The sequence below is a fragment of the Equus przewalskii genome, chromosome 2 (assembly GCF_037783145.1).
Source record: "Equus przewalskii isolate Varuska chromosome 2, EquPr2, whole genome shotgun sequence".
In the NCBI taxonomy this organism is placed as follows: domain Eukaryota; kingdom Metazoa; phylum Chordata; class Mammalia; order Perissodactyla; family Equidae; genus Equus; species Equus przewalskii.
The window spans coordinates 27,002,114-27,023,750 of record NC_091832.1 but is presented as its reverse complement, the minus strand read 5'-3'; the positions used below and the strand labels follow the sequence as shown (position 1 = coordinate 27,023,750).

Here is a 21,637-nt window from a genome sequence, read left to right as displayed (position 1 = left end):
CCTATCTAGTCAGTCATTTTAGCTCCTAAATATCTGTCTTCTCTGTCCCATAGACTTTATCCCATCAGGCCCTTTTGATTATCAATATCAGTACAATTTATTGAGTACTGGCTATGTGCTTTTTATACATCAAATAATTTAATCCACAATAACTCTGTGAGGGAGGGTATTTTTATCCCAATTTTATATATGAGAAAATTGAGATTCAAAAAGATTGTCTTATATAAGGTTACACAGCTAGTAAATGGTGGAGAGGTTGAGACAGGACTGGAACTCAAGACTGACTTTGAAGCCTGTACCCATAACCATTATTCTCTTCTGGATGCAATTACCGTTCTCAACAGCAACCTTTTATTTGGTTTCCCTGTCTACAGTCGTGCTTCCTCTAATTCACGCCACTCCTTTATTTTAAATCCTTCAGTGACTCCCCCTTGCCTAGAACTTGTTAAGGTCCAAGTTTCTAACCATGGAATACCATGTCCTGCCTGATCTGGCCCTTACCATTCGTTTCCATTTTATATCTCTCCTCCTTATCTCTGTGCGCCAGCTGTACCCAACTACATGCAGTGACTCAGATGTGTCATGTTCTCTCTTATTCTTTATGCCTTTCTAATTACTTTGTCTTCTTTTTTGCCTGGCTAACTCTTGTTTGTCCTTCAAGAATCAGTTTAGATCTCCCAAATGTTCTTTTGTGAAACTATTGCCTAACTGCTTCTTATCTCCAATCCATTTTGGTATACCTCCTCTGTGCTTTTAGAGCTCTCTATGATCCATCGTGGCATTTCACACTTTTTTTTGGCGAGGAAGATTGGCCTTGAGCTAACATCTGTTGCCAGTCTTCCCTTTTTTTGCTTGAGGAAGATTGTCGCTGAGCTAACATCTGTGCCAGTCTTCCTCTGTTTTGTATCTGGGATGCCATCACAGCATGGCTTGATGAGTAGTGTATGGGTCCACACCTAGGATTTAAACCCGCAAACCCCGGGCCGCCGAAGTGGGCACAAGAACTTAACCACTATGTCACAGGGCCAGCCCCTTCTCACATTTCTGTCATGGTAATCACCACATCTAGAACAAACAAATTCATTTTTCACTGTTCACCTCTTCTATTAGACTGACAGCTCCTTGAGGACAGGCAGTATTTTTAATCTTTTTTTTGTGACTACAGTGCCTAGCACATGGACGCATTCCTCAAATATTTGTTGGCCAAATAAAATGCTGTGAATTGAGTAATTTAAATTGAGCATAAAAGTACTTATTCTTATATACATTGATTTTTACTATCTTGTAACGTTGTTTTTGTTTTTTATTTTTATTTGGAGGTCTAGATGTTGAAGCAATAATTTGTTCTATAATGTAGCTTATACCTTGGAGTCCCATGTGATTGACATAAATCTGAGTTTGCCCTCTTTCTGTCAAACTGGTAGGAATTCTAGCTCCAGAGTCACAGAATGGCTTATGGAATGCCTGTAAGAAACTTGGCAGCTTCAGTTTACCTTGGGAGATTTCTCTTAAAAAAATAACGGGAAATAGAGAGTTGCCTCATTGTGGTGGGGAGATGTTCGTTCGAATGAGGTGGAAAGGAGTCTTTGTTAAGAGTTCTGGATTGCATAGTGTAAACTATGGTTCTCAGAGCTTCCAGAAAACTTATCAATTGGTGCTTTTAAAGTCTTTCTTTGTCTCTGGACCTGCAATAATTTGAAGTTCTTTAGTCTTAATGAGAAATGAAGATTACTACTTTTCTGACAGGCCTTAAACAAATGTGTGCTTAGTTTTTATACTAAGGACAGTTTTATATTAAGCAGTATTTTCTAACATATATTTCTTAATCTTCTGTGTTAATTGGAGGGGCAGGGGAGATAAAAAGGAAATTAGTCCCCACTCCTGTGCTTATTGTCTGCTGTGGTGACTATCTTTATATAACAGTTAAAGTAGTGTATAATCAAATAGAAGACTATGGTGTTCTAGCCCATTCCTTAGCTACGGCAAATGGACGGTCACCTTGTGCTTTTTGCCCTTGTTGGTAGAGGGTCAGGAGGGGGCACCTTATGCCTCTTTCCTAAATACCACTAAAATTCATTTTTAAACCTTTTGGAGGAAGGAATGGGGAGGGGTTAGGTGGAGGCATAAGAGGGGCTTCTGGGGTGATGGTCATGTTATACTTGTATGTTCATTTTGATATTTTATTGATCTATACACTTATGTTTTATGTACTTTTCTGTATATCTCTTATATCAATGAAAATGTTTTAAATAATTCAATTTAGAAGTTTATTCCTTTAAACATTTCCCAAGAGCCTGTGAAAGACGTTAATGGTGAGGCTCTTTTCAAGTGCCGTTATTTTCATGGTCCACCACAGGTTGAGGAGCCCTGCCCTATGGTGTGCCGACTTTAAGTGGCGTTGGAGAACAGTGAGGGGGGAAATCAGTGTGGGCAAGAGTAGTCAGGGAAAACAGTCATTCACTCGTAGAAAACTTGAATGAGACCAGAGTTCAGAGCTGGAGGGAAAATAAGATGAGTGATGTCGGTTAATCCTGGTTGTAGATCTCTACTAGTCTTTACGGAATAATAATAGCAAGTGCTTTTTTAGCATTTCTTGTTTGCTAAGAGCTTTACATTTATTAACATGGTTAATCTTCACAATAACTCTGTGAGATAGACACTACTACTACTATCTTATTTTAATTTCCTCTAATAGATGAGGAAACTGAGGTATAGAGATGCCTAAAGTCACTCAGTAGGAAGAAGAGGAGCTGGGATTCAAGCCCAGCTCTCTGGCTCCCTATTTCTGTGCTCAGAATTACTATGCTGTGTGAAATTATTGCAAAGAAGATTGGAAAAGTAGGTTGACCTGGAGGCCCTACTTTAAGATGGTCAGTAATCCTACTTCTGGGACTCTGTTGTTTATGTGTTTTAGAGCTCTGTGTGAATGCCTTTTCTTCTTTTTACAGACATGGCTGGATCCTGCCAAAGAAATAAAAAAGCAGGTTCGTGGTAAGTGACTATAACTCTTTTTATAGTTCTTCCTTTCTTTTAGTAGGTCAGAGGATTTTCAACCATTTTCTGGCTCTGAGTCACTTTAGAATCCTGGCTATGGCAGATGGCATTGAAACTGAGATAAAGCCTTCCCCTGGAAGAAGGAGATTCCATAATAGAAAGATACAGCAGAGGTGGATGCTCTTGAGATGTAGGTCAGATCTTGATGACTTTTTTTTACAACCAGGCAAAGTTCGGTAAGATAGGAATGGTTGAGAGAAACAGAAGGTAGAAAAGAACAAAGATGAGAAGAGGAAAAGGATATGGGAGTCGGTTCTCAAAAGGGTAGTGATTGAAACTGTAGTAGCCTGCAGTTAGGAGGCTGCTGCCTCATTCTGTTCCTTCTAAATTGTTCTGGACTCTTGCGTTCTAAGCTTCTCCATGTTTTCCTCTCTATAGTTCTTTTTGTCCCTTTTCAACAGTCCTCTTCCAAATCGAAGTGTAAGAGACTATGGAAGAGTAGAAAAGAATAGAAGAATGAGGATTCTTTGCCAGTGGCGCTTCTCGCATTGTGGCTTTCTCCCAGCTCCCAGCCCTCTAGGACATACTACTGCTGTACACTCTGCTCAGACTGATGTCCTGGGATGAATGCTTCTAGGTCGAAAAAAGTGTAAATTAGTATTTTGTAGCCCCAGGCCCAATGGGCTAGCTAAAGGATAGAGACTTCTGAGGAAGATTACCCTGAGCTAACATCTGCTGCCAATCCTCCTCTTTTTGCTGAGGAAAACTGGCCCTGAGCTAACATCCGTGCTCATCTTCCTCTACTTTATATGTGAGACGCCTTCCACAGCAGGGCTTGCCACGTGGTGCCATGTCCACACCTGGGATCTGAACCCGCGAACCCCAGGTCACCAGAGTGGAACATGTGCACTTAACCACTGCACCACCTGGCCAGCCCCTACACCCATTTTTGACTAGATGTCCTTTTAGTTTACTTTGTTTTTGAGGAAACTTCTAGGAACTGTAAGAGATGTTATTCATCATGATTAGTAAGTTTTAACTCTTTATCACTTGAAAACAAATTTTGTTTTTCATTTGTTCCTTAAAAGAAAACATTTTTGTTATGTTGAAACGTTTTCCTTTAGACCTAATTATAATTTATATTTCTTAAGATAGCGAAACAAAATATACCAGTGGACTGGCAAGTCTCCACATTTGCTCCCTGCCTATAAGATCTTGTTTTAAAATGCAAGTCAGCAATATTTGAGACGTGACAAGAAAAGCAGAACTCCTAGCCCCTTTCAATGAAGATACTTTTAATATTCAATATTACTCAGGAACAAATGATTATGCAAGAAGACTCTTTAAGAAGAAAAGTTAAAACAGAGTTTATGGGACTGGCCCCGTGGCCGAGTGGTTAAATTCACATGCTCCGCTTTGGTGGCCCAGGGTTTCGCTGGTTTGGATCCTGGGTGTGGACATGGCACTGCTCGTCAGGCCATGCAGAGGCAGCGTCCCACGTGCCACAACTAGAAGGACCCACAACTAAAATATACAACTATGTACTGGGGGGATTTGGGGAGAAAAAGCAGAAAAAAAAAAAAAGAAGAAGATTGGCAACAGTTAGCTCAGGTGCCAATCTTTGGGGAAAAAAAAACAAACCCCAGAGTTTATGATGACTGGAGAAGAGTATCTAGTAGATTACCTTCCTGGTTATTAAAAAAAAATCTCTTACTAACAAAAAGAACCTAAGTGTCATTTAAAAAAAATTTACAAGGCTAGCCCCAGTGGCCTCGCTGTTATGTTTGGTACACTCTGCTTCAGCAGCCCAGGTTTGGTTCCCTGGTGCAGACCTATACCACTTGTCTGTCAGTGGCCATGCTATGGTGGTAGCTCACATACCAAAAGAAGAAGATTGGCAGACGTTAGCTCAGGGCAAATCTTCCTCAGCAGACAAAGAACAAAAAATTTTACAAAATATTAAAAACTCTTCCTTCAGCATAGTAAAGAAAAACTATGTCCCTAACACAAACTTTAATAGGGAATCAAAATATAAACATTTCATGAAGCCAAAGAGAAGATTGACATTTATTTATTGCAAAGGTTGAGTTTTTAAAAAATGTTTTTCATCACACAAGTAATATATACACATTGTGAAAAATTTAAACATTATGAAAATATATCATAGAGAAAGCAAAAGGCCACTAAATCCTGTCCTTCAGATTTAATCACTGTTAAATTGGTATAGTCTACAAGATTTTTTCTAGGCATATATAGAATTTGCTTTTCAGAAATACAATCATGCTATACATTGTTTTGTACTGTGTATTATGCTATAGGTAGTCTTTGAATTAATTTTTAAGTAGATGATATAAATATGTGGTATAAAATTAAAAGATACAGATAAATATGGTATTAGGTAAATCTCCCTTCTACCTCTGTCGTTTAACTAATTTTTTGTGTTCTTTCCAGAGATGTTCTGAGTATATACGTACACATATATTTTAATATAAATATGTATTTAAGTATAAGTAATATGGATATATTTATATGTATTTAATATAAATATGCAACCAATCTTTTTATTTAACATAATTCGGAGTATTATTCATATCAACATATATAAATTTGTTTCATTCATTAAAACTTTTTTAATGATTCTATAGTTGTAACATAATATGTATAACCAGTCCTATTGATGGACATTTTGGGTTAATCTCTGTAGTCCAAGGTGATACTTTGCATTTAGTTGTCAGATCTCTTTCGTTTTCTTTGATCTGGAACAGTTCCTGAGTTTTTGAAGTATTTTATAACAGTGACAGTTTGAAGAGTCTAGACCAGTGATTTTGTAAGTGGGCACTTTGAGTTTGTCTGATGTTTCCTCGTGGTACATGAGTCTTCGGGTTATACACTTTTGGCAGGAATGTCATTGAAGTGTTGCTGAGTTCGAAGGCAGAAATTTTAATATTAAAAATTTTTAGAGCTTTTCCAGCCACCGTTTTTTTCTCTCACTAAATATTCTCTATAGAGTATTACAGTTATATATATTGTATTCTAAAAATGGTCACTGACTAGAGCTTGGCTTTAATATTTTTTGCATTCCAAGTGATTAACTTTCAATCACTCTCTATTGCGTTTAACCCTGAGCTTGCTTGCAGGGAAACTGGCTATCTTCTTTAGCAGTATCCCAGACTTGTATGTCTTGCATGGAAAGTTTGGGTTCCTCTTCTTAAAAGTGCTATTAACAAAAGTAAGAGAGTTAATATTTGGGTCATTTCTGTTTAGATATAATTATTTCTAATACAGTTAAACTTCCTTATTTTGCATTAAATGGAGAGAAAAATCCAATTGGAATACAGGGTTTTTTTTAATGTTTTCATTTGATTAGGTCTAATAACTTGAGGTCATTGGGGGATCTGGATTAATGGATAGATGATTTTAATGTACTAGTACCTATTATCTTTTGTGCGTCTCTTTTTTAAAAACATATTTTTTGGAGTTAAGGTAGGTCTCCCTCTTGTCCGTTTCCTCCTGGCCTCTCAGTTTCCTTCCCCGGGAGTTCCCCTTCCTGGTTTCCCAAATACTATAACTAGTTTATTGTGTCCTTATAGGGATGGTCTGTGCATGTACGTATAATCATATGTGTAATATGTACTTTTTCTACCCCCCAGCTTTCACTGTTGCTTTCTATATGTATACTTTTGGCCTTGATTTTTTTCACCTAACACTGTATCTTGGAGATATAGCTTCTCTTAATAAATAAATATATTTAGGTTGTTTCCAGACATTTGCTATTACAAACAAGATCTTATACATATATCATTTCAACCACATTTAAGCATATGTTTAGATACATATATTTATAAAATGAATAAATAGTAATACTTACTTCCTAGGGGTTTCTGTGAGGATTAAATGAGTTACTGTGATGTAAGAGGGCCAGCCTGATGCCTGGCATGCAATAGATACTGAACAAAATGTCAACTTTTAGCATCATAACTCATCATGCTTGTTTCTGCCTGAGATCAGGCCCTACTCTTTGAGAAGACAATAGTCATGTTAGAAAAACCCTAAAGGTAGCACCTAGCTGGAAAAATTGAAATGCATATTCCATTTAACTTTTACTCATAATCTCTTATTTTCATTGTAGATAAAAAATATGACACTCTTGTGTGAGTCTTAGGATTGAACTCTTGTATTTTTCATACGTAAAATATTTTTATTAGAGCTATAGTTTCTAGGAGCAACATATCTTACCTCTTCCTTCTTATTTCTAAAATAATCTCCTAATCTCACCCATGTTAACAGGAAGAATGCTTGTGTTTATCTGAGATAATATTGAGAGATATCACAAATAAATAATGCCCAAACCAAAAAAGAGCATCCATGGATCACTTGAATGACCTCTGAGGACCCTGAGTAGTATATAGATCACATTTTGAAAACCATGCTGCAAACATGTTGACCTGTAGGATGATTTCCTTAATGTGTTTTGCCTGCATAGTTTTAGTCCTTTGTAAACAAAACTATTGTATTAAGTTGGGTGAAAAAATGAAATCCTCTAACTCTTAAATGGTGTCTAAATAACTTTCTTCTTTTTCTTTTTTAAATAAAAGTGATATTTTCTCCACAAAGCATGAAAATATTAAAAGACCTCAGGGGAAAAAAAGAATATTTTGAATATTTTTAGGTGCTTCTAGCAGTCAGAAACTTAGGCATAAGCATAAATTTCTTTTGTGTTTATTTTTACAGGTGTCCCTTGGAATTTCACATTTAATGTAAAGTTTTACCCACCTGACCCAGCACAGTTAACAGAAGATATAACAAGGTAAATAATTTATTAATAGTTAAATAGATAGTAAGTTATTCTCATTATCATAAGCTCTGGGAATTCCCTATGCAGAACTGAAGAAAAATGATGAGCTGTTAATCTAAGATAGGAAGTTTCTGGTCACTTCAAGGCAAGCTTGCAAATAAGTGAGGCTAAAAGCCTCAAATATCTGTGGCTTGCCTGGAGGAAATTGGCAGGGGCATTAGCCTTGCCTAACATGGATATTATGCCAGGCCATGGACAGGGAACCTATAAATTACACCACTCTCCAAAGGGCAAGACACAAATAGAGTGGCAAAATAGCTCTGCTCTTTGTGGGTTGCTTTTTTTTCCCAATACTCTTCTCCCACCGTGATCTATTTTATAAGGATCGAAAAAGCCAAGTCTCAATGTTATTATTAGCTCTTTCGATCTCCCTTTTAAGGTGCATGACTAGGTACATGATTCTCATGAACTGAATCTTAGTAATTTTTGAGCCCATTAATTTATGAAATAAATTTTATGCTCTTTAAAAACAGCTTACTAATTTCTTTGAAGAAACTAGCCTTTACTGGATTCTATGTAAATATTAACAAAAAAAGGAACTGGAAAAGCAGTGTATTGTAAAGAGGTCTACTGTACGTGTTTATGTCCATAGTGTCTTACATGCAGCATTTTACATAGTAGGCGCGCAGCAAATGTTTGTTGAATTGAACTGTTGGTTGTTGAGAAAGTGCTTTCTAATTCTGATTTTGCTGTCAACTATCTGATTTCAGACAAATATACAATCTCTGGGTCTCAGTTTTCATGTCTCTCAAATAAGGGAATAGCCTAAGTAAACTCTTAAAAAGTGATTAAGTACTGTGGAATGTCAGTACTATTTTTTAAAATTATTCTTTGTCTAGTTATCCTTAGTGCATTCTTGAAGTTGAGGTGCCCTATCTCTGCTTGAAAAAATTGTTTTGGTTATTTCTTTTTCACAGGTAATGTTTGTCTCTTAGAGTTGCTCCTTGGTCATCTTTCTTCACTGAGGTTTATTATGTGTAAAACAAAACAAATCCCTAAAAATCTTTGCTAATTACCTACATTTTAGAGGAGTTTAAGATTCTTGTGACTTGGTTGGCATTGCTCTTTTTTTTTTTTTTTAAGATCGGCACCTGAGCTAACTGTTGCCAATTTTCTTTTTTAATTTTTTTTCTTCTTCTTCTCCCCAAAGCCCCCCAGTACATAGTTGTATATTCTAGCTGTAGGTCCTTCTGGTTGTGTTATGTGGGACGCCGCCTCAGCATGGCTTGATGAGCAGTGCCATGTCCGCCCCCATGATCTGAACCAGGAAACCCTGGGCCGCTGAAGCGGAGTGCGCCAACTTAACCACTCAGACACGGGGCAGCCCCTGCTCTTTTTTTTTTTAAACACGTAGGTAGTGAGCCTAGAGAGCAAAAGCTATTGCTGTTGCCTTTGTTATTCAACATCTTACTATGGTCAAAGCTAGGATATGATTCTAATTAATATAGGAATTTCAATCTAATCATAACCTTCCGGTTTTCCTGGTTGGTAAAAAGTCTGAAGTGGTCAACTCAGTCAGTTAGAACGAGTGCTAAGGAGGTCAGAGTCATAGGTGTGAACATTATACTGACAGAGAGGAGTGTCTAATGTATGTAGGGACACTCTACGTACGTACAGGTTAAAAACTGACCTGTTTTAACCCAAACTTGAATTCCCAACAGTTTAGCACACAGGTGGAATCAGTCTTACAAGATGATAGTACGTGGAAGGCTGCATGCAACTTAACCCATCTTGGAGGAAAAACACACTGAAAAATGTTCATATCCTAGTGAAAATGTGTCAATAATGTCACCTTTGTTTATAAAGGGTAGTATGTACACATTTGGCAAAGCAGTGTGATAGAAAAGAAAGGGTCCAATTCTGGAGTCAACCAGCCTTTATTAGTATCTGACTTTGAGCAAGCCTAGCCTTTGAGGCTGCCTCTTTGTCTGTAATCTGGCACTGATACCCACCTCACAAGTTTTTGTGTGACGATTAGATAATTTATATATGTACGGTACTTAGTGCTCTCAACAAAATATTAGTTTCTTTACCTCCTTCTACTTTTCCCAACTTTTTCTTTCTTTTTTTTTTTTGAGGAAGGTTAGCCCTGAGCTAACATATGCTACCAATCCTCCTCTTTTTGCTGAGGAAGACTGACCCTGAGCTAACATCCGTGCCCATCTTCCTCCACTTTATATGTGGGACACCTCCCACAGCATGGCTTGCCAAGCGGTGCCATGTCCGCACCCGGGGTCCGAACTGGTGAACCCCGGGCCATCGAAGCGGAACACGCACACTTAACCGCTGCACCCCAGGGCCGGCCCCTCTCTTTTCTTTCTAAACTGCTTTCCAACCACGAGTCCACCGTAGTTACAGGGTTTTTTTTTTTTTAACTTTTTATGTGGAAAAATTTCAAACACATGGAAAGGAAAAAATGCTGGTTCAACGAACAACTGTATATCCACTACCTAGACTGAACAATTTTTAATATTATCTCATATTTACTTAATCTCTCTTTTTTTTTTCTGTCTCCTTGCCTCCCTCGCTCACCCTGTTCTTCCTTTTTCTCTCTCTCTATTTTGTTATTGTTGTTGTTGCTGACATGGTAACATCTTCTCTCTTTTGGCTATAGATATTATTTATGTCTGCAGCTTCGGCAGGACATAGTTGCAGGACGTCTGCCTTGTTCCTTTGCAACCTTAGCGTTATTAGGTTCTTACACCGTCCAGTCTGAGCTGGGAGACTATGACCCAGAACTCCATGGTGCAGATTATGTCAGTGATTTTAAACTGGCCCCAAATCAGACCAAGGAACTTGAAGAGAAGGTCATGGAACTGCATAAGTCATACAGGTAAATACGTCTCCAGGGTTTTCTTTGTTTATTTTGGCAATAAGTTTAAACCCTTGACCTGGGATGGATTCACGTGTTTGTCTTAGCCAATACGTGGTGCCGTAGAGTCAGCGTGAGCTCAGTTTCCCTCCAAATTCTTTGGGCAAGTCATTTAAGCCCTCTGCACCTCAGTTTTCTCATCAGAGTAATGGGTGTTGCGTTGTAGGATGAAAACTAAATCAGGTAATGTATGTAGGGCATTAAGCACTGGGTGTGGCACATAGTAGGTACTCAGTAAATAGTAACTATTATTATAACTGCCTTACCTTTTTCTCTCTTTTTCAGATTTTAAACTTATTATTCTGTATTAAGTTTCTTGACATCCTTAGAGAAGGGGTTCTTAACTTGAGATCTACGTCCGTGGGTAGACTTCAGGGGGCCCATGAAACCCCTGAAGGTATTTTTTAAAGTCTTCATTGAATTCACTGCTTTTTTTCATGGCAATAATTGGTAATGTTGGAAAGTACCATAACACAGTAATCAAGAGCAAGGGCTTGTGGTCAGAATGAGCTGGGTTGAAATCTTGGCTCTGCTTGGTCCTGGCCTTGTGACCTTGCGTAATTCACTTAATGTCTCTGAGCCTCAGGTTCCTTATATGTCTGATGGAGATCATTACCTCAGGGGAAATAGGGTGATTTATAGGATAATAAAAGGTAATGTGTGGAAAGACTTGACAGTGTCTTATGTAGTAAAAATTCAATAAATGTTAGCCAATATTGAAGTGCCAGAATAATTTGTTTCTTCTTACCATATATCCCATTATTATTTAAGTAACTTGTTATGGCTAAATTTTACCAGCTGACTTAACTTATTAATGTGAATGTCTGATCTTGGCCTTGAGTTAGTACCCTGAGTTATGTTAGCGTGAGTTGGGTTACAATGCTCCAGAGGTCACACCGCTAAGAGAGAAGTCCAAAGACTGGTCTTAGTAGGCTTTCCATGGTAGTAAAAAGTATTCTGTCCAGCCATTGCACCATCTCGTTTTCCTTGGAGTGACCCCATTAGCATTGCATGGATTGGGGTGCTTCAAATAAGTGAGCTGTAACTCAAGGTGCCCCAATCCTGGCTGCCTTATTGCCCCTGTAGGTTCTGGTGCTTCAGTCGTGGGAACCATAATAAGGGCCTTAACGTCTACAATCTACATAGCAGTGGTCTTATAAGAATCAGTCTTCTCTCCTGGGATCACACTGTTTCCAAGGAGAACTGCCAAAGTTTGCTTTTCAAGTTTGGGCATACACATTCCAATGCCCGGATGTCTAAGACCACTAAACGCACCACTTTCAACTTGTTGATGTAACTTAAGGATGTTGCATTGTCCTTAAGTACATTTTTAAATATTTTTATTTATATTCTGATTGTGATTCTAGAAGTTTTTATGTATTTGTAAAAAGATAAATATATGTTCACATACATATATACATACAAAAACACATAATGGGAAGAAACAATCAATTAAAATAATTTGATTTGTTAGAATGTCAGGATTGTAGGGGAATGTTCTTTTTACTTTCTAATAATTTAAAAATGATTTTTATTAGTAGTAGTATAATCTTTGGGCAAATAGTAAAATAATAAAAGGAAATATTTTACTGCTGCTGTGGAGCCAAACAGCGGAAAACAGTGGTGACAGATTTTCATAGATCCCTTAAATCTATTTCTGATGATTCTTTTGTTATTTGATTATAGCAGAATCTCAGATTTGGGAGGGCTTTATAGTCTCATCAGTGCTTATTCTCCTTTGTAGCATTGTTACATAATCATCATCATAATTATAAGCAGCTAATTATTGTGTGTCTGCTATTATGTGCCAGATACTATGCTGAGCACTTTATATACAATACCACATTTAATCTTTATAACCACCCTTATGAGTTAGGCTGGCAGTTCTCCAGAAGTGATTTACAGGCCCCTGGCAGTCTTCAAGATTCTTTCAAGGGGTTTATGAGGTTGAAATTCTTTTCATAATAATACTAAGATATTATTTGCCTTTTTCACTGTGTTGAAATGGGTGGAGCACAAATCAAGAAAATGGCACCAAAGTGTACTAGTAGTCATTATATTCTTTACCAATATGTACTTTTATTTTATTTTTTAACTTGAAATTAAAAATAAAACTAAAAGGGCCAGTTCACTTAAAAATTTTCTTGATGAAGCAGTAAAAAGTGTTAATTTTATTAAATCTTAAATATATGTCTATTTAATATTGTATGTGGTTAAATGGCAAGCACACATAAAGCCCTTTGGCTGCATACTGTAGTCCAACAGTTGTCTCCAGGAAAAGTATTTGTGTAATTGTTTTGAATTATGAGCTGAATTAGTCACCTTTTTTATGGAACACCATTTTCACTCGGAAAAAAATGAGTAACTGTGATTATTCAGACTTGGTTATTTGGCAGATGTTTTCTCAAAAATGAAGTGAGCCAGTACTTTTAGAGTTAGTAAACAACTGACAGTATTTGTTGCTAATGACAAAATTCAAGCTTTCAAGTGAAAATTAGAATTTTGGAAGACTTATATTTGCTGTCATGATGTTGACAGGTTCCAAATACTTAAAGACTTCTCTGATGAAGTTGGTGATGATTTTAATGAATATGATTTTTTAAATATTATTATACAATGAAATGTATCAACATTTCGAAAACTTGTATTACTCGATGAACCAATATTTTTCAGACGTGAAATGCATGATATTACAAAGTCATGCATGGGTGAAAAAGGTCCACTCAGAACGCAAGATAGATCAATGGATTTTAATGTAACATGGTACAAAAAGTTCATTGGTATGTTTTCAGATTTCACAGTGCAGCTAACATTTAAGAAACTGTCATTATTGAGTTTTGGTGTAGTATCAAAGAAAAATATTTTTGATCATCCATCTTCCCCTTTCCATCTGTGTATCTGTGTGAGATCAGGTTTCTTCATATACTACCAAATCAACGTGCTACAGCAGATCGAATGCAGCGGCAGATAGGAGAACCCAGCTGTCTTCTAAGCCAGACATTAAAGAAATTTATAAATTTGTAAAACAATGTCACTTTTTAACTACCTTTTAGGAAAATATTATGTTTCACACAAAAAGTTATTCATGTTAAAATATGAGTTTATGATTGTTATTCTTCAAGGATTTAATAAATATTTTAAAGTGTTCTTAGTTTTAATTTCTAATATGGTAAATATTGGTAGAAAAAACCCTCATAAAGAAAAGCTCTTTGGGGTCCTCAGTAATTTTAAAGAGTGCTGGGATCCTTAGGTCAAAAAATTTAAGAACCAGTGAGCTAGGCAATAAGACAAAGGCATAGGCTCTGGAGTCAGCCTGTCTTACTTTGAATTCAGATATTCCTTATTAACTTTATGACTCTTAGTAAATTACTTAAGCTCTCCAAGCTTCAATTTTTTCATCTGAAAAATAAGGGTGATAATGTGAATTTTGTGACTGTTAAATCAGAAAATTCATGTAAAGTGCTTAGCACAATGATTATTATATAGTGAGAATTCAGATGTTTGCTAGGATAATAATAATTCTTGGGGCCGGCCCTGTGGCTAAGTGGTTAAGGTTCCACACGCTCCACTTCAGCAGCCCAGATTCATGGGTTTGGATCTGGGGTGCAGACCTACTCCACTCATCAGCCACACTGTGGAGGCATCCTAGTTCGAAAAATAGAGGAGGTTGCCACAGATGTTAGCTCAGGGCTAATCTTCCTCAAGGCAAAAAAAAAAAAAAAATGAAGGAAGATCGGCAATGGATGTTAGCTCGGGGTGAATCTTCCTCACTAAAAAAAATAAAATAAATTCTTATCCTCGTTTTACAAGTGATGAATGTGAGTCTGGGTTTAGAGAACCACTCTTTGGAACTTAGAATTTAAACCCAAATAAGTGAAACAATCTCAGAGGACAGAGGGATATGGTCCAGTTGATGTTCTATTAGGGATATGGATAGAAATTGAGTAATAATGGATCTCCATGACTAGAAAATTTAGAAGTCTGTCATCCTGGAATTTACTTGCTCCTTTTTGGAGAGATTGGCAACCCACACAAATAGAAAGCCACGTGGAAATTTTAATTGTGTTCAACAACATGGCATGTTAGCCAATCCAAAGAAACTTCTGCTTAGGCAGAAGCGTTTCACTCTGCGTTGAAAAGTACAAGCAAATACCACCCTGGTCCTCAGATAAACAGAAGACGGCCTACGTACGTGGAAGCCTTAGTAATGGCCCTTTGCCCAGACAGAGACTTTGAAGCTATAATTAACACTTTACATTTACACTAGCAAATCAAGCTTTCAAATTAACTGCCCTCCATTTTTGGGTACTAGGAAGGTATGTAAACGTTTCAGTACTCCCCCACTTAATTATTTGAAATCACAGTCCTTAATTAGGAGACGCAACTAAATGTTATTAAAAGGCTGTCACGTAACACTGGAACTGACTGAATGGATCTATATCCTGACCCCACTTGCTCAAAATAAACACGGGAAACTTTGTTATAACTTCTCTTTTTAATGAGCAAGAGTTAACCAGCGCCGAGGCTCCCTGGCTGGGTTCTTTTGTAAGCTGCACTACTTTCAAGTCGTAAATTATTAGGTGGTACTGAATAAATCCAAGACAGTACTCGTGGTTTAGAGGTATCTAATCTCTTCCCAGCTGGTTTGCTATTACTTTCAAGAGTCTTGGAAAATTTAGGAAAAACCATGATCTTTAAAATTTAAGTTGAAAATAAGTTAGTTTGTGATATTAAATTTGTAAAATATGTGTTATACTTACATGCACAAATGTCTATGGGTGGTGGGATTATGGGAGATTTTCTTTTATTTCCTATGCTCTTAAAGATATTTTCCAAATTTTATACAATGAATGTGTATGATTTCTATAATCAGAGAAAGCTTCCTGAAACGATTTTGTTCTAAAGTCATTAGGTGAGGTAGAGCCAGATAGTCATTCACGCAGAGGGGCAGACTGGCAGCAGACACTGGGGCCTACAGAGGGTGGAGAGAGTGTGCATGGGTGGGGGGCCAGCCTGGCATGAAGAGTCAGAGCTCAGATAGGATGAAGCAGGTAGTCATGTGTGGGCGTGTGATGGTAGTTATCAGAGGCAGAGCAGAGTGGGAAGGGCATCCACTTGGGGTAAGGCCTGCATAGGGTAGAGGGCACCCATAGGGGGTGGTACTTGATACAGGGTGTTGAAGGCTGAGCAGGGTGAAGAAGATGTCCATAGAGGGGGTGGCCTAACACCAGGAGTCAGAACCTGAGAGAGGTAAGGAGGACATCCATGTGTGGGGAGCAGCCCAGCCTGAGGGATTCAGAGTCCACGTGGGTGAGGGCATCCACGTGGGAGAGGGATCAGTGGCAGTGATGAGAGTTATATACAGGGAGTTGATCAAATTAGTCAATATTTCAAGGATAATTAGAGCCAAGTTTCTCGCTGTCAGTAAAAGGAGATACAAATTAAGGAGAGAGAGAAATAAAATGATCTTTGTGGTATTGCATCAGAACGGGAGGTTTCAGTGTGAACTCGTGATTTCTGATAGATAGATATAAATAGGTACGCACACAGATATATACGTACTCACACACTCTAATTCTACATTGTGCCAGAGGAGGTGTCAAAAAATGATGAGAATTGGTCAGAAGGACACAGAATCCAGCTTGGAGAGGCCCTCACTGAGCGAATCTGGGACAATTTAGGCACTAGAATAAAAAAGGAAAATAATTTATTATATTGCATTGAACAAAATGAGAATCCATGAGTCCATACTCATATAAATGAATAAATTGAAAGTTTGACAAGGAGTAGGATATTCAAAAGGTTTCAAAATACATTCCCACAAAATGTTTATTAATTACAAAGCGGTGAAGAGGAATTTCGCAGAGGAGAAGCCTGGCAGACATCAGTAATCAAAATTAACATCATCTGTGAAGGGACAAATTGAAATCGTGTACCACCTGATAGGACGCAGGAGAACACAGGGCTACTTCTATGATACTCCTGTCAAAGGTGCATAACCTGAAGTAACTCATGGAGAAACATCACACAGGCCCAGATTGAAGGACATTCTATAGAATAACTGGCCTGTAATCTTCAAAAGGTCAAGATTATGAAAGTCAAAGAAAGATTAAAGAACTGTTCCAGACTGTAGAAGACGAAAGAGACAGGAACTAAGTGAAAATCCTGATGCTGAACTGGGTGCCTCTGCCGTACAGAACATTTTGAAACAACTGGCTAAAGCTGAATGAGGTCTGAGGATTAGATGGCAGTAATGTGTGAATGCTTATCTCCTGGTTTGGCAGTTGTATTGAGGTGGTGTAAGAGAATGTCCTTGTTTGTAGGAATTACACACCAAAGTCTTTGGAAGTGCTGGGTCATCAGGTTGACAATTTACTCCCAAGTGGTTCAGGAAAAAATTTTTGTATTGCAGGTAACTTTTAAGTTTGTGTGTTTCAAAAATTTTAAAATTATATAAAAAATTTTAAGTGCAGGTATCAGCTAAACCCCAAATATAAATTATCTTAGACTAACAAGGAGGGGCCGGCCCCGTGGCCGAGTGGTTAAGTTCACGCACTCTGCTGCGCTGGCCCAGGGTTTCGCTAGTTCGGATCCTGGGTGCGGACATGGCAGTGCTCATCAGGCCATGTTGAGGCAGCGGCCCACATACCACAACTAGAAGGACCTGCAACTAAGATATACAACTATGTACCAGGGGGGATTTGGGGAGATAAAGCAGAAAAAAAAAAGATTGGCAACAGTTGTTAGCTCAGGTGCCAGTCTTTAAAAAAAAAAAAGCTAACAAAGAAAGCCATAGTTTTAAAATTAAAGATCTCTTCTTAATATATGCTTAAAGCATGCTCACTTAGAAAAGCATTTAACTACAGTTTGAAATGTAAATCTATATTCAAATTGACCCCATTAATGTCCCTTAGAGTTGGAGGAGTGAGTGTGGGGAAGGTGGTTTTTTTGGGGTTTGTTTTTTTTCATTTTGGTGAGGAAGATTGGCCCTGAGCTAACATCTGCTGCCAATCTTCCTCTTTTTCCTTGAGGAAGATTGTTCTTGAGCTAACATCTGTGCCAGTCTTCCTCTATTCTGTATGTAGGATGCTGCCACAGCATGACTTAATGAGCAGTACGTAGGTGCAGGCCCAGGATCTGAACCCCTGAACCCTGGGCCTCTGAAGCAGAGCACGCAAACTCAGCTACTATACCACTGGGTTGGCCCCGGGGAAGATTCTATCATATTGCTTCATTTAATGTTTTAAAATTTGTCTTCAAATTCAAGTGATCAAAATTATTTCTCTTTTGTGAGCTGCATATAGATATACTGCTGTACCATCAGAAACCTAAGGTTGCGATAACAACAAAAATTTATATTTTACAAAGCAGTTTCACAACCGTTATCTCATTTTATCCTACTAGTCACATGCATTCATTCAGCAAAGACAAAAAAGTCATTGCCTATCCTGGTATCTAGAAGTGGGTATTATTATGATGCTTACTTTATAGTTAGGAGATTGAGGGAGACACCAGGTCTTAAGGGCAGGAGCCAGGATTCCAGCTGCAGTGATGTGACATAAGTCTCGACTAAAGCCTGCTGCCTTAAACGAAGTCCTAACTTGCCCATGACCTGTTTCTTCATCAGCGAAATGAGAGTGTTGGACTCTGCAATCTTCAAGCTCCATTCCAGCTTCAAAATCCTAAAATTCCAGCCATCAATAATAATAACAACAACAAACAAAAAATAACTGGGAGTAACCTTAACTAGAAAAGTGTATAACTTATATGGGGAAAAAAAACTACAGAACTTTTCTGAGATGTTTTTAATGACTTGAGTATGCAGACTTGCATATGTGTTAATTTTTCCATTCTCTTTTTTTAGGGTTCAATTTCAGATCCATTAATAAATAGAACTCAGCTATAATGGTTTAGCACTTGTGAAAAGAAGTTTATTCAGGGAGACTGAGTTGTTAACAAATCTTCAGCCTCTCTCCTGAGATGTTTTTTTTTCGTTTTTGGTGGTTGTTCCACGGAACCCTTTGTTCTTTTTAATGAGCGTAAAGACAGATGGGTTTGCAAGAGACTTCCTCCTGTTAAGTGAATAGGCCACCGCTGCTTTGTGTAGCTTGAGGCAATCTTACGGGAAAATCTTACGGGAACTAGGCAGTTACATGGATTTTCTTTGAGGGTGTGGCTGCATTATTGTTACTATGAAGTTATATTGGATTGGTCTGAATAAGTGCAGCTCTAGGAGTCATATCTTTTTTTTCAAAGCTTAACAGAACAGTTCATGAGCACTTTTCAAAAGAGGAAAGTTATAAAGGAGAAGGAAAGACCATCACAGTGAGTGTTTAGACAATGAGACTGGTTGTTTTCAAACAAATCTAATTCATTATATGCCTAGTAATGAAGACATCTTAATAACAGAGAAAGCAGCCCTATTATCTACATGCTTCCATTAACCAATTTATTTTATTTAGATCAGTGGGCAGGACACCATCTGTTACCAGAGATTTTCTTTTCATCAAGCCTGCCCCCATTAAGAGTCTCCAGTTAAGTAACTTCAGCTGCCCTCCTGTTTAATTTCCATAATAACTCAATTCAGGGGTATGGAGAGAAAAAGGCGGCTAAGGGGATATTGTAAATTGTACCATGCCCCCAGAGGATTTAATCTGGTCACCTCGTTGGCAAGAAGAATCAGTGGGAGGAGTTTATGTGAGCTGGAGAAAAAGGCTGGGGAGTGGGAGGGGCAGAACTGATGGCGGCAGGAGGCAGCTCTAAGGAAACTGATGGGATTTTTTTAAAAAACTTTCTTCGGACATCTTTTTGGTGACTTGTTTCTCCAATCTCTAAGGCGTATTTCAGTTATTTAGACACAGATAGTGATGAGTTCTTTGTAACATTCTACTTTCAGGACTATGAAATAGATCTAAATACATTTTGGTATATGTATGTTTATGTGTTTATATAAAGTACTTTTAATATACAAATGTTATTATTGTAAATGTTGAGACTGTGACGCTGAAGGAGTTTTTTATTTTCATTTATCAAAGGTCCATGACTCCAGCTCAGGCCGACCTGGAATTTCTTGAGAATGCCAAAAAGTTGTCTATGTATGGCGTTGACCTTCACAAAGCAAAGGTAATGATAACTTTGGCCTTTATTAATATGCATGTGTGGAACCTGTGTCATATAATACTTATTATCAACCTTTATCTGAGGTATTATAAAACATTCAAAACAGAGAGTAGCTCTTGTTAGAATTTTAAGTCTGGGGATGGCCCGGTGTTCTAGTGGTTAAGTTCACATGCTCTGCTTCAGCAGCCTGGGGTTCACCCATGTGGATTCTGGGCGCAGACCTACATACCACTCATTAAGCCATGCTGAGGCAGCATCCCACATAGAAGAACTAGAAGGATGTACAACTAGTATATACAACTATGTACTGGGGTTTCGTGGGGCGGTTGAGGGGTAAGAGGAAGATTAGCAACATATGTTAGCTCAAGGCCACTCTTCCTAAAAAAAAAAAAAAAAGACTGAGCATATAAGGCTCATGTAGGGACAAAGAAATATAAAGTGAAAGAACTGGGAAAGAATTTACAGTTTGCCTGCTCCAATTTAAAAAGAAAAAAAGAGGGACCAGCCCTGTGGCCGAGTGGTTAAGTTGGCACGCTCTGCTTGGGAGGCACAGGGTTTCGCTGGTTCGGATGCTGGGCACGGACATGGCACTGCTCATCAGGCCATGCTGAGGCGATGTCCCACATGCCGCAACTAGAAGGACCCACAACTAAAAATATACAACTATGTACTGGGGGGCTTTGGGGAGAAAAAGGAAAAATAAAAAATCTTTAAAGAGAAAAAAAGAATTTTAAGTCGATCAATTGACGCAATCAAGAGGATCCAGTGTATAAATTGAATTGTCCCTTTGCAATTCTGCCATCAGAATGAAGTTTCACATCCTAAGCCACTGTAAGAATCAAAAGATATAGCACCTAGAGTGAAAGAACTGATATTTTCCTAAAATGCAGGTACTTTTGAAAGTATAGAGTGGCAGCAAGGCATGTTTCACAGCCACATCACCTGCATTGGAATCACCTGGGTGTTTATTAAATATGCAGATTCCCAGGCTCCTCCCAGATTTACTGAATTACTTTGGAGGCGAGAGTAAATCTCAAGATTTAATGAACATCCCAAATGATTCTCATTCATGCTTGAATCTGAGAACCATTGGCCTAAAGTAGTGCTTCTCAAAGTGTGGTGTCTGAACCAGCCTTTAGCATCATCTAGGAACTTGTTAGAAATGCGCATTTCAGGCCCCATCCCAGACTTACTGAGTCAGGAACTCTGTGGGTGGAGCCCAGCCATCTGTTGTAACAGGCTCTCTGGGTGATTCTAATGCACACGGGATCAAACGCAGTGGCTCATTTGGGAACCACTGGGTTAGGGAATTGGAAATTTGAGTTTTAATCCTAGTTCTGCTTAATACCACCTAATAGAATGAATGCTTAAGGGAAGTTGCTTGACTTCTCTCATCTTCAGCTGCTGAAATGGCTTGAGGAGTTTGTGAGGGAAGGGGCTCAGGGGATGATCTGAGGTTCACTTAGAGGAACTTAACTAGGACGCATGATGAGGGGCGTCAAAACCACGTCCCATGAGAAACAGGCAAAGGAGCAGAGATACTTAGCCCACTGAAGAGACAGTTTAGGGAAAACATAGTATCTGTCTTCGTGTATTTAAAGGATTGGTATGTGAAGCGGAGATTTTACTGTCTCCAAGATATAAAACTAGAGCCAATAAAATGGAAAGTGGAGGGAAATACTGTTCAGCTCAATTCAACAAGTTGTCTAATAGTCAGAGCTATTCAAAGATGAGACGGGCTACCTGAGAAGGCGGTGAGCTCTCTGCTGGAGGTATTCTAGAACAGGCAAAATAAT

The 21,637-nt window shown here is 38.2% G+C and overlaps 1 protein-coding gene across 50 annotated transcripts in view; it reads left to right on the top strand.

The window, feature by feature from the left end:
* The window catches only part of EPB41 (erythrocyte membrane protein band 4.1), a 174,582-nt gene that overhangs the window by 90,433 nt on the left and 62,512 nt on the right, over window positions 1-21,637 (top strand). For all 50 annotated transcript variants that reach the window (XM_070610471.1, XM_070610464.1, XM_070610448.1 and 47 more), the window contains exons 5-8: window positions 2,949-2,991; window positions 7,726-7,801; window positions 10,464-10,682; window positions 19,757-19,844. In XM_070610471.1, coding sequence (XP_070466572.1) covers window positions 2,949-2,991; window positions 7,726-7,801; window positions 10,464-10,682; window positions 19,757-19,844 — 426 coding nt within the window. The remainder of the gene's footprint in view (window positions 1-2,948; window positions 2,992-7,725; window positions 7,802-10,463; window positions 10,683-19,756; window positions 19,845-21,637) is intronic.